At 40.6% G+C, this 12,534-nt stretch overlaps 1 protein-coding gene across 32 annotated transcripts in view; it reads left to right on the top strand.

The window, feature by feature from the left end:
- AFDN (afadin, adherens junction formation factor) overlaps positions 1-12,534 on the top strand; it is a 141,971-nt gene that overhangs the window by 91,891 nt on the left and 37,546 nt on the right. For all 32 annotated transcript variants that reach the window (XM_045391748.3, XM_045391740.3, XM_074036752.1 and 29 more), the window contains 2 exons: positions 2,241-2,344; positions 4,392-4,478. In XM_045391748.3, the coding sequence (XP_045247683.2) occupies positions 2,241-2,344; positions 4,392-4,478 (191 nt within the window). The remainder of the gene's footprint in view (positions 1-2,240; positions 2,345-4,391; positions 4,479-12,534) is intronic.

Raw genomic sequence — 12,534 nt, 5'->3', positions numbered from 1 at the left:
ATGGTATCTGAAAACCATGGTTTGTGGATGGTTCTGTCCTGCCAGGAACTCTTCCTCTATCATATGTGGGATTAATTTAAACTGTTGAGCATGACATCATCTTCCAGCCTTACTGCTTCACCTTGAAATACACTATATATATTGTTAATATTGAACTGTATATTATTAATATCTGTGCTATTACCGTTGTCGCTGCTCTACTCCTGCTGTTGAACTTACACACTTATTTATTTTCTTAATTCTAATCAGGCATCCTTTCATCTGGAAAACCTCAGTGTCTTCCTAACACTTAACATGCCTCTCCCAGGAGTGATTCTTAGTTCCTTGTTTCTATTTTTGCACTGGTCATATTGTGTTTGAAACGTGTGCTGCTATCTGTCCTCCACATTTAGTGAGGGTGGTTTCTGAGAGCCTGGGCTTGGCCAGCTGCACTTTCTCTGATCCTCAGCACCTCGCATGGGCCTGCTGTATGTTCAGTGCTCAGTAACTAGTTGTTTTTATAATTAATACCTTGCAAATAAGCATGCAAGGTGACTACTAGCATTTTGCAAATCTGTATAGTTTATAGTTTACAAGCAACTGCCAGTTTTGTCACATGTACCATAGGGCAGATCCTCACCAAGTTGGAAATAGTGAGCTCTTGACTTGATGATGGAGTATTTTTTGTGACTTCCCCGTAAGCTCTCTTAAATCATTAATTTTAGGACATATGTGATGTTTCTGTGGTCTCGGCATCACTACATTACTTCATATGTGTTAGATGATCATTGTACATGTAGCTTAGTACACAGATGCCTTTAGAAGACTTACAAAGAATCAAGTGTTTTCTTTCATGACATCAGTGTTTTCAATGCTTCACACTCAATTCTTTACAAGCTGATTAAAGAATTACTTTGTGCCCTCAGTGTATATTCCTTTGTTCCCTTCATACAATAGAGTTCTGTGAGAGAAGACTGTACAACCAGCCTGGACTCATACCTGGTCTGAGATACATTCCTCAAGCTAATAAAGCCAAATCTCTATTTGTAGTATGGTCCAGAGCTTGTTATGGAAATGCGGCCCTTGAAAAAAATAAGAAAATAATTTATAATTGTTCAGATTTCAAAATCATGTTAAATTAGTGATTCCCTGAAACATGAGAAAGAGAAGCAAGTTGTAGGTTATATTTTCATGGATCTGAATTGAAATAGTGATTTAAAAAATAAAACTAAGTAAAATTACTTTGTATACTTATTTTAACTGAATATGTTTTTTACATCTCCTTTTTTGCCTACCATAAATAAACTGATTGTCCACAAATAGCAGTCAGAATTTTCTCCTTGTTGAAGCACTGGAGTGGATGAGACTGTCAGCTCCTGCCAGGGAAAACTCACCAGTCCAAGCCATTAGACCACTTGAGACTGTGGTGAGAAGCTGCGCAGAGTCTGTCACACAGGACACTCTTCATGAATGGTAGCTGCTGATAGTGGGAAGAAGATGGCAGTAGAGAAAATGTACCAAGGATTGTTCAGGGCCCGTGTGATAGATAGGAGTTGGTCAAAAACATTGCTGAGAAACAAAATAGGATTCGACTAAATGAAGAATGACCTAGTTTGAATTGAAAGGCTTACTTTTACAAAGCATGTCATTTGTCCTTGATGAAAATAACAGATATTCTTGAAAACATTATAAAATGATTCTGAAATTTATTTGTAAGAAATTTAAATTAGTATGAACTTAAAAGGAGATTTGGACAAAGAGTAATGAGGAGGAGTCCTAGAATTGTTGTACAAGTTACCCAATAATTTGAATGTACGTAGTTGAACAGGGAGTCTGACGTGCTGGTAGACACCCCATGCTCGTGTTGTTTTCTTACTCCTTCCCTCTTTTCTTTCCCTTTGCTAAGTAGATATTCTGAATGTTATTAAGGACCTCTTAGTGTAGTGGAGTAAACGGTTCTGCAAGGAAGTAATGACGAGGCGATCTGATAATTTGTTATAGGAGTAAGAAAAAAGTTATTTTGGAACACAGAGGAGGGGGAGGCCAATTTTACTTTACTGCTTGGTGCTGAAATACTCTTGGACCAAAACAAAAGGATAATTTTAAATGTCTGGTAATTCAGTTTGCAGAGGGGAGTAAAGGTATAGAGTAAGAAAAATCAATACTATGTATTGGATATTAAGCAATTGGTAATTAATCTTGCTTCCCTTATCTTGACAAGATGTGCTTTTTCACTTACAATTTGCTTGTTTCCTCCTTAGGATTTTGCAGGTTAATTCCTCACACACGTTCACCAGGTACTTGGACAATATATTTTGAAGGTGCAGATTATGAAAGTCACCTTCTGCGTGAGAACACAGAGCTGGCAAGTATTTTGAGGGTACCATGAAGTGAAATAGATCCTTAGGACTTGAAGATGTGATGCAGATTTGTTTCTTTCTTAACTGGAGATTGATGTGATAGCAGAGTTTTAAAATCACCATTAAATATTGATATTCAAAAATTTTTAAACCGTGATTTACACATATATTTTTTCCTTCCAAGCCATGTCTCTTACAGTTTTGTCTGTAAGCAGTGGTGCTTTTTGAAATAAATAACACTTAATACCCATGGTTATACCAGTCTTAATACATATTTTTAAATATATTAATATGATAATCTTAAAATATTTTCTTAAAATTCTTTGGCAGAAATGTTTCATTCTTTTATAGTCAGTTCTGCCTTGTCTTAAATATATATCAAGCCATTTAGTAATATTTTATATCTTTTTGAAAGAGTGGTAAATCTCAAAATTTCCCAGCTTCATACATGTTAAGAACAATTCTACTTTGCTTCATATAGACAGTTTTAAACACAAACAGGAATTTTTTGTGTACTCAAAGTAATTAATTTGAATTCCTCGCATACTTTAGGTTTGAGCATTATATCATGGCCATCTCCAGAGATTGAATTAATTGTTGATCATTCTTTTATACCAAATGGATGATCACATTGAACTACTGACAAATTGAACATACCCCTAATACTTTTTTTTTTTTTTGAGACAGAGTCTCGCTCAGTTGCCCAGGATGAAATGGATGAAATGCAGTGGTGCGATTTGGCTCATTGCAACCTCTGCCTCCTGGGTCAAGTGATTCTCCTGCCTCAGCCTCTCAGTAGCTGGGATTACAGGTGCATGCCACCACACTTGGCTAATTTTTTTGAATTTTTAGTAGGGACGGGGATTCACCATGTTGGCCAGCCTGGTCTCGAACCCCTGACCTCAAATGATTCACCTGCCTCAGCCTCCCAAAGTGCTGGGATTATAGGCGTGAGCCACCTCACCCGGCCCCTGATACTTTTTACTGACTTTACTAACTGCTGTTTTTTTAAGTCCCAAATAACAGCAGCAACTTCTGGTTACCCAATTTTATGGAAAAACAAATACCTTCTAGGTAGACTCACTCATTCCTCATCTTTCTAGTTTATTCTAAGATTCCTCGGGAGATTTCAGGTTTTGATTTTGAAAAAAATAGTAATTCTAATGTCAACTAATTTTATTTTCCTTAAAATAATCTCTCATAAGCTTTAGTTATTTTCCTTCTAAATTAAAAAGCCATATGTATAATTACCACCTCTTGGCAAGGTACCTTCCTGCTTATATATTTAATTATTTAAGTTCCTCCTTCGTGTGTATGGACTGTTAATTTTCTTCTTGAATTTTGTTTACTCTCTGGCGTATAGGAATGACATGTAAAGAACATGTAACTTCAATGAGTAATTTCACTTTCTCATTCTTTGAGTCTGTCGGGAGCTGTCTTGCCTTATGGGCTGTCGGTTTAGGCTCCTTACCTGGCCAGGTGGGCTTCACTCAATAGCAGCACTCTCTGGGTGCTGCTACATGAGTCTTGCGGCAGCCTTGGTGTTGCTATTTAAAATAAAATCACTGCTGAGTTTTCACAAGAGACAAAGATGTTAGGTCATCTCTGTTATAACCATTTTTTGCAGTCCTCCCCATAGATAATGTAAAATAATTTTAAATTTCTTCTTTGAAAACACAAAAAGACTGGTAATTTATTTTGAAAGGTAATAAAGTAAAAATTGAATTTTGTCCTTATGATCAGGCTTTCTACCTGATAGTAATGGGGGTTTAATTTTGTTTTATAAACTAAGTTCTTCAAATCACATTTAAATAGCATTTATGACTAAATTCATCTTTAAGATTTCAGTCAAGAATATTGATTTAGTTTACCAGATTAATACCTGAGGAGTATCTATATTAATTGAAATTTTTTTTTTTACTGTTTATCTTCTCACCCTTTTTGTTTCCCCATTTGCTCCAGTGAACATGATTGACTAGCTCATGAGTTGTCTAACCATACAGAAGCACTTCCGTTTCAGTCATGAAATAAACCTTTGTTTTCATCCTTTAGGCTCAGCCTCTGAGGAAAGAACCTGAAATAATCACTGTGACCCTAAAAAAGCAGAATGGAATGGGCCTTAGCATTGTTGCAGCAAAGGTAGGCCAATTAGCCATGTGAGAGCTGTTCTCTCCAGTCTTTCAGCACTGAATCAGTAGTTGTCAGAGTGGGTTGTGTGGGAGTACTTTACCTCAGCACTGAATCAGTAGTTGTCAGAGTGGATTGTGTGGGAGTACCTTACCACCTGTGTATAATGTGCCCGTTCAGTTCCGTTTCTGTGTAGGAGAGGAATGGTGTTACATGAATGAAGCCAGTGTGCTCACTGGGCCCAATTAGTTGAGGGATGATCTCCTACTCTGAGAATGTAGCTAGAGTGATACTTTGAGATTGAGCAGACGGTGCTCAGAAGGAAATAATTTAAAGGCATAGTCAAAACTTGATTTGCACAGTGAGGAGAGAAAAGCATTGGTACAGTAGAAAACTGCATCGTGGAAGTGGGGCACAGGTGCATCACCTCATCATAGTGGGCCACTAGACACCTTTCTCAGACTCCAGTGCACATAAGAACCCCTAGGGACCTTGCTACACAAGGGGATTTCTGGTTCTCAGTTCCAGGTGTCCCTTCCAGTGAGTCTGGTGTGGAGCTTAGGAAATGGCATTCTTAACCTAGACCTTACATAGTTCTGATAGGTGTTGACTGCTGAACCACCCTCCTGGAACTCTTGGGGTTTGAATCCCTTCACCCACTAGTTCTGGCAGGATATTTAAAGCTACACAGATCTTTTCTTTGAGTTAAAGAAATGAGTATTGTGACTTGGCGTTACTCACTCATGAGCGTCTTCCAATATGGAATCTCAATTACGTTTGCTTAGAATTAATTTTAGCTTTGAATCATATTCAGATATTTTCCATGAAACAAACGTGTTTTTAGCTAATATTCAATAACTGATGTTTCAGTCAACTTTGCTGATATTTTGCTTAAAAATAACACTTTGGCCACTACAATGTTTATTTTTGTTTCTATCTCTAGGGAATATATGAAAAGCTTGAAAACGTTACATAGCAATGTGATAGAAGTGCCTTCTGAATTACAGTTAATGTGCCTTGAGAAATATTTTAATTGCTAATAGTCAAAAATTTTAATTTATTTTTCTTTATACCAGAATTATATCATCCTGAATATTAATTTGGAAATAAACGGACTATAATTTGAAACCCTGCCATTCCCATTGTCTAGAGAGACCTGTGATTTTTTAAAAGCTTTCACTGAAGTGTTTTCTTCCTCAGCTCCTCTAATTTGTGAAGGGTCCGTTTGAAATGAGGGTATGGGCAGGCCATGACTTCAGCTTTGCACTGAACAAATGCAGAAGCATGAGAAAAGATGTTGAGGTCCCGGCTTTGAACCGAAGGCTAGATGGTGAGCTGATAGGTGGTCCAACAAGTACACAGGCTCTGCCTGACTGGGCATATTTGCCTCTACTGTCCCATCTTGCAGCGAGGCCTTTTTTATTTTTATGTTTTAAAAGAGGCTGGGTCTTGCTCTGTCACCCAGGCTGGAGTGCAGTGGCACAATCATGCTTTGAACTCCTGGGCTCAAGTGATCCTCCGGCCTCAGCCTCCCAAGTAGCTAGGACTATAGGAGCATACCACCATGCCTGGCTAATTTAAAAATTTCTTTTAGAGACAGGGTCTCGCTGTGCTGCCCAGGCTGATCTCGATCAAATTCTTGGCCTCAACCAGTCCTCCCATTTCGGCCTCCCAAAGTGCTGACAAAGCTTTTGTGTCCTACTTTGCTAGGACTTCCTGGCAGCTCACTCTGCTCATCTTTGTCCCCTAAATCAGGACAGTTTTAGAACTGGAATTAGATCATGAGGAGTTTGGTATCTTTCTCCCCATCAAACTGACTCTGTAGCATCTTCACTGTAGTTATCCCCACTCCCAGACACAGTCTCCAGCATATAACAGGCAAAAAATATTTGTTGAAAGATAGCAAATAAGAGCAATTTTTTTTAACCGAGTGAATATTTGGTTTGCTATTATATAGGTTTAATCCTGAAATAACAAATTACCAGCTATATTAGCACAACTCTTACTGAATTAGCTATGAGGAAAATTTGTTATCCATAATCTTAGTCATAACACAAATGCCTACGAAGCAATATGTGATTAAGATCTAGTGCAAGTACCATAAAACTTTACCTTTGTGTATTTTGGAGAAAGTAAGAAGATGAATGGGTGTTGTAGCAGTTGTGGAGGACATCTTGGGAGAAGTGGAGTTTCAGCTAATCCTTGGAACAAACATAATTGGAATAAAGGAATAAGGGAGATATATCGTGGGTTGGAGTGAGAGCACAAGCAAGGATAGAAGAAACAAGTCTTGTGTGTGCCATTTTTGGATAAGGTGAGACCTGTGAAATTACTGAGGAAAGCGGAATAAGGAATGCAGTGCTTAATTAGTTTTAAAACTCTTGATTGACAGGATAAGGAGTCTGTGCCTTATCTTGTAGGCACCACAAAGAAATGCAGGATTTAGAACAAAAGAGGAACATGATGAAACTGACATTTTAGGAGGCTTTATCTGGGTCTGGTGTGCAGGATGGATTAGAAGAACCTGGGACGAAAGGTGAGCGTCTGTTCAGTAGTTCATCAGAGGAACCTGAACCCTTTTAGCATATGGGTTGAAGGTGCTGCATGGGGCGTAGTAGGCTGCCTCTCAGAGACCGAGGCATGTGGGGTTCACCTGTGCAGGCAGAGCGTAGTCCAGGGCCCTTCCCACCTCACCATCCAGAATTTCTGCTTACTCCTGGTAAGGGTCCTGCTCACAGGCCATATTTCCAGGCTGTTGCAGTTTAAGGGACCAGGACTTATTTGGAGATGTAAAAGTGGAAGTATCAGCCATAGAGCTGTGTTTTCTCTTTGCCTACCAGCTGAGTCAATGCCCATTTTCCGGAAAAAATCAGAATCAGAAATTACCCCACCATACTCACATCTGTGGGCAGAGTTTCTGTTATGTTCATCCTGTAACCTTACTTTAAATGCTCTTCTTACCTGGGGTTTTAGGAGTGTGGAGGTGGAAGTAGGGGGCTTCCACGATCAGTGTCCACCTCTTGCAGTTAAAAAAAGTATCTTGAAGTACAAAACTATTTGTTCCTATAGATTCAAGTCTAATTTACTTCAGCATTCAGTCTTTCAGAGTTTTTGGTATTCTTTCTCATGATTTCCTCATGTATAAAGGAACCAGCATTACCTTACAGCAGGGAAGAAGGAGCGGAGCTCTGGGTTCACTTGGCACTTTCTCACCCTCTTCTGGGTGGCCTCTGGCCTCTGGTTGTTTGTCTCTGAATTTTGACCTCTGTCTTGCCAGGGTGACAGGGGGCAATTAGGACAACAAGCCAGATTGAAAGTCATACCTGAGCCTCTGTTCAGTTACTGTGGCAATGCAGGCAAGAGGCTAAGGGACAGGGTGCCAGCCCGTGTCAGGTGACAGTCAGATGATGCCCAGATGAAGAGAATCCTCTCACTTCAAGGAGGAGCTCCAGAAGGAAGGTTCTGCCGGTTATGAACCTGGGAGGGAGAGGGGAAGGAGTGCAAAAGGTGTCAGGGAAAGTGCCTCAGCCCAGACACCCAGGCACGGGTGCAGAGCCCTAGGTGTGCTCAACTGTGCCGGAGTCCAGGGAGCCCATGCTGCTTGAATGGGCTCCACCTGGCCTCTGCCCATTTGTACGTCCATGCTGCCGCCCACACCTGTCTTTGCTTCTTGTTTTTAGATCCTTGCACTTGGTCACCTCTTCCACCACCAGCCTCTCTTAATCCCTAATCCCCTTTTCTGTGGGGTTTGAAGTCCCTTGAGCTGCTGTGTGTCTTCTTTGTATTTGCTCTTACGCAAGGAAGCCTCAGAAGAAACACAACCTTCTCTCTATATCTTCAGTGGAAAGTAGTTTCATCATAAAAATCACTGACTCTGGAATCTTTGCTATTACAAAAATGTTTGTCATTTGTGATGAAAAGTTACATTAGGTATCCGTGTAGCACAATTACTGGCTTCTGTGAGTCTAATGTGATTTAGGAGTCTGCAGGGGCTAGCTTCAGGGTATATTGTAATTTCAAGACTAGGTCTGTACTTTTACTAGTATTAGAATAAACTTAATATGAAAGTAGTGGCTAATTGTTAAAATAATACTCATTTCAGAAGAGAATATTAGTGCCTATTGTGTGAAAAGTAGAGTGTACATTTTCACTTTTAAACTTTAAATCTCCAGCGTTTTAAAAAAAAAAAAAAAAAACTTAACAAAAGATACTTAAAAAGATTTGTAGAAAAGACCAGGAAATAACAATGTTAATAGTACTTCTAACTGGGTTGTAGGTTATATTAATAGAATTGGGGCTTAATGGGGCATAGTAACAGCATAGAAGGTTAGGTACATGCAGTCAAAAAGATAGACCTTGCACCAGCTGAAGCTGGGTTGGGGATGTGTCCGATGTGCATGTCTACACTGCACCTGCAGATTTGTGACTCCTGAATTAAGCATGCCTCCCTCCCCCTCCTCAGGTCACTCACACAGCAAGTCTTCCCTGGTAAGAGGAAGGTGAAGGTAGTTGTCCCCTTATAGCAGGACACTCCAAAAGACAGCCTGAAGAGGTTTTGAGCATTCGCTCTGTTTGGCATCCCTGTCTCACTCTCCCACGCATGGCTTCGCTGCCTCCGTGAGAAGTCAGGCAGGAAGAGGTAGAGAGTGGCTGGAAAGGCCCTACTGTTCCCTTTGCTGGGGACATAGACCTGTGTGTCCCTTTTCTAAAGCGGGGCGTGATCTTCCCTAACGTGTAGATGATGTTCACTTTGTTCTTGTTTTTGGTCTTTTCCAATACCTTCCACAGTGAATAATGTGTATAAACTGAAAACTGGAAGAAAAAGAAGGGAGTTCAGATTTAGTTCTAAAATGGTGAACTTGGCCAGGCGCCATGGCTCATGCCTATAATCCCAGCAGTTGGGTTTAGTCTGAGGCAAGAGGATCACTTGAGCCCAGGAGTTCGAGACAGTCCAGGCAGCAAGGTGAGACCCCATTTCTACAAAAAAATGAAAAAGGATGCTGAGTGTGGTGGTGTGCGCCTGTGGTCCAGTTACGCTGGAGGCTGAGGCAGGAGGATGGTTTGAGCTCAGGAGGCTGAGGCTGTGGTGAGCTGTTTTCTCATCATTGCATCCCGGCCCAGGTAACAGAGCAAGACCCTGTCTCATAATAATAGTGATAAAATGGTTAATTCATCAGCTTATAAAATAGATTTAGTGAAACTAAGTGTGGATTTGACGTTCATGGAAGTTATTTTTTACCTAGTGATGAAAGTTTTCTTCTCTTGCCAAGATGTCTGTGATCTTAGTCACTGAATTAGCACATGCCCCTTGACCACTTGAAGAATGAGACAGACAAATACGAGTGAGGAATTGTATGATCGGTGGTCATTATCCATGGCTGTTTGCAGAATGTCTAAACTGCGCTCCAGAGTGGAAGTCAGTGCTGAACTTGAAGGATGAGTCAGTGTTAGCGAGGTCAAGGATGGCAGTGGACCCTGTACACAGGCTCAGCCCAGTTTGGGCTGTCAGGGGAAGACATGTGGGGTGTGTGGAGAAGCAGATAGGACCAGATCATAGAGTACAGTGTCAGCAAGCTTTTTCTGTAAGGGGCCAGACTGTGGAGATTTTCTACTTTGCAGGCCATGTGGAATCTGTTGCCCTGAGTAGTTCTGCTATCATGGCAGCCACAGGGCAGTTTGTGGCATAGCGTGGCTGTGTTCCAATAAAACTTTATAAAGAAAGGCCTTGTGATGGTGGGTCTGGACAGAGCTGAGGATTTTATTATAGGTGAGATAAGGACTCTTGAGGTTTAAATGAGGCATGATATGATTAGAGTGCAGTTTTTAAAGTTTATTTTTACAATTCTAGAACATGGATTAGAGCCGCTCAGAAGTATAACTAGAAACAAGTAAGTTGTACTAGCTTTCCAGTACAACTGGAGGTTGTACAGGCTTACATTAGGGACGTGGCAGTGGAGATGACGGGATGGTTTGCTGTGTGTGCAGAGGACGAAGGTGTTCTGGAACAGACACCCCGTGAAGGCAAGCATCTTCTCTTGTCCACTATTGAAGGGTTGTCAGTTTCTGGTTATGGTAGCTACTGATACATATTTGTTGAATGGCAGTTTTTGGATTGGCTTGTGAGTTGCATTAGTGGATGAAAGAGGGAAGTATCCAGATGAATCTTGATTCTGTGTTGAGCAACTGGACACGTGGAGGTGTGAGTTATGAAGGCAGGAAACTGAAGGGGGCAGGCACGGTGGCGTCAGGAGCTCAGCTTTGAACGTGTCACACTGGAGATGTGGGATGCCTGTTCAGGTGAGTGAATAGATTATCTAGTAGATGGTTGGATAGTGAAGCTCAGAAGGTTAGAACCAGAGATAAAATTTGAATGTCAGCGTATAGATGATCTGAAGGAAATAAAGAAAATGGCCTATTAATTGGACAGTACCATTTTCAGAAATGAAGCATCTGTTAATGCCTTTTCTTGAAATGAGAGAAATGAATCTAGCAGTTCCCTGGCATACTGGATTACTAAATACAGTTCATTCTTTTCCAGTTTGCTTGTAATTTCTGGTACTGGGAAAGTCATCTAATACATACACACTGCTGAGATGACACTGTATAGTTGATAGGTGTGTGGGTCTGCATAAATTATTATAATAGAGTGGACTTATTTTTGAGATTTCAGGGGAGTGTTCTGAGTGCAGGGTAGGGCAGTATACAGGGAACTTTCGCCATTAGCTCTGCCCTGCGTCTTACTGAGCCTGTTGGTGTGGCGTCGTCACGTGGGATTCTGTTCATGTCTGGGCTCTGCAGTCACGCTGCTGCTGTGCATATTCTGCTCCTGCCACTGGCAGCCTTGGAGCACGGAGCACATGGCACTGCCTCTCAAAGTCTTAGTTTCCTTGCCTTTAACGTAGCAGTAATAGTTATAGTTACCTCAGCTCTTCAGAGAGAGAAGCTGTGTCAGGCATGTTGAGCCTGGTATTGGATAATCACCTGCTGTTTGTATTCTTGTTAGTCTCATGAGTGTGTGGTATATGTTTTTTTTCTGCAGAGGGGCCTATAGACTTGTGTGGTTAAATTTTACCCCTAGTCATTTGTGTGCTTTTGTTGTTTTCTATAAGCTGTGTGGTTTTTGTATTTGGCCTGTTCTTTTTTCCTTTTCTAAATTGGTCTATGGCTTAGCTGCTGTAACCCTGAACCATGTTTTGATGTTGAGTTCGCTGACTCGCCTTCCACATGGTGGTTAAGTTTTATGAAATCCAGATGATTTGGAAGCACTGTGGGTATGCAGTTTACTTTTTAAAACATTGCTTTTGGGGACGATCAGCAGGCTACTTCTTGTTCATCTGTGGGACAACATGATGCTTCCTGTTTAATGTGGATTTTAAAATTACAAACAATTCCCTCCTTTTTATTTTTCTAACTCTTTTTAAAGTTTAAAAGTACAAAGTAAACAGCAGTCAGCGTGGACTGGTTACGTAAGAGTCTGAATATTGCGTTGGTTCTAGGTCGTGTTGATAAATGCCATACAGGGTCATAGCATCCAGCGCAGAATGTGGCGATCCCGGTCTTGAAAAACCAGCTGTCTCGGTTGCTGTTGAAAACTGAGAGAATAGACGGTTGATTTTCAGTTCACGAAGTTGTGGTCCCGGAAATGAAAATGTGGTTCTCTGTTGTTGGAAGAATACAGTCAGTGGTGAGTTTCTTCAGGGGGCAGTTGTTGGTGTTCTTGTGCACACTGTGGTCTTGAAAGAATGCTTTTTCTTTCAGTATAACTTGTTTAAACCTGTCAATAATTAACTTGCTCATGAAGCAACAACCATTTAATGTAGCTTGTAATTACACACTCAGATTTTTTTGGCTATTTTTGTGCTGCAAATTCTTAAGCTTCATAAAAACGTAAGCCTTCTATATGCTTCTTATTTAAGAAAACAGCCATGATATTTCATCCTGCTGGGTATAATATGGTGAAGGTTGCTTTAAATATGATAACTGCCACTATGTAACTTGCTGAAGACATGGACAAGAATATCCGTGATGTAACCTATTTTTGGCCCCATTAGGTGGTTTTAACTACAGC

This window comes from Macaca fascicularis, chromosome 4 (assembly GCF_037993035.2).
Source record: "Macaca fascicularis isolate 582-1 chromosome 4, T2T-MFA8v1.1".
Classification (NCBI taxonomy): Eukaryota; Metazoa; Chordata; class Mammalia; order Primates; family Cercopithecidae; genus Macaca; species Macaca fascicularis.
Note: the sequence above shows the minus strand (reverse complement) of the source record. Positions and strands in the feature narration are given on the sequence as shown.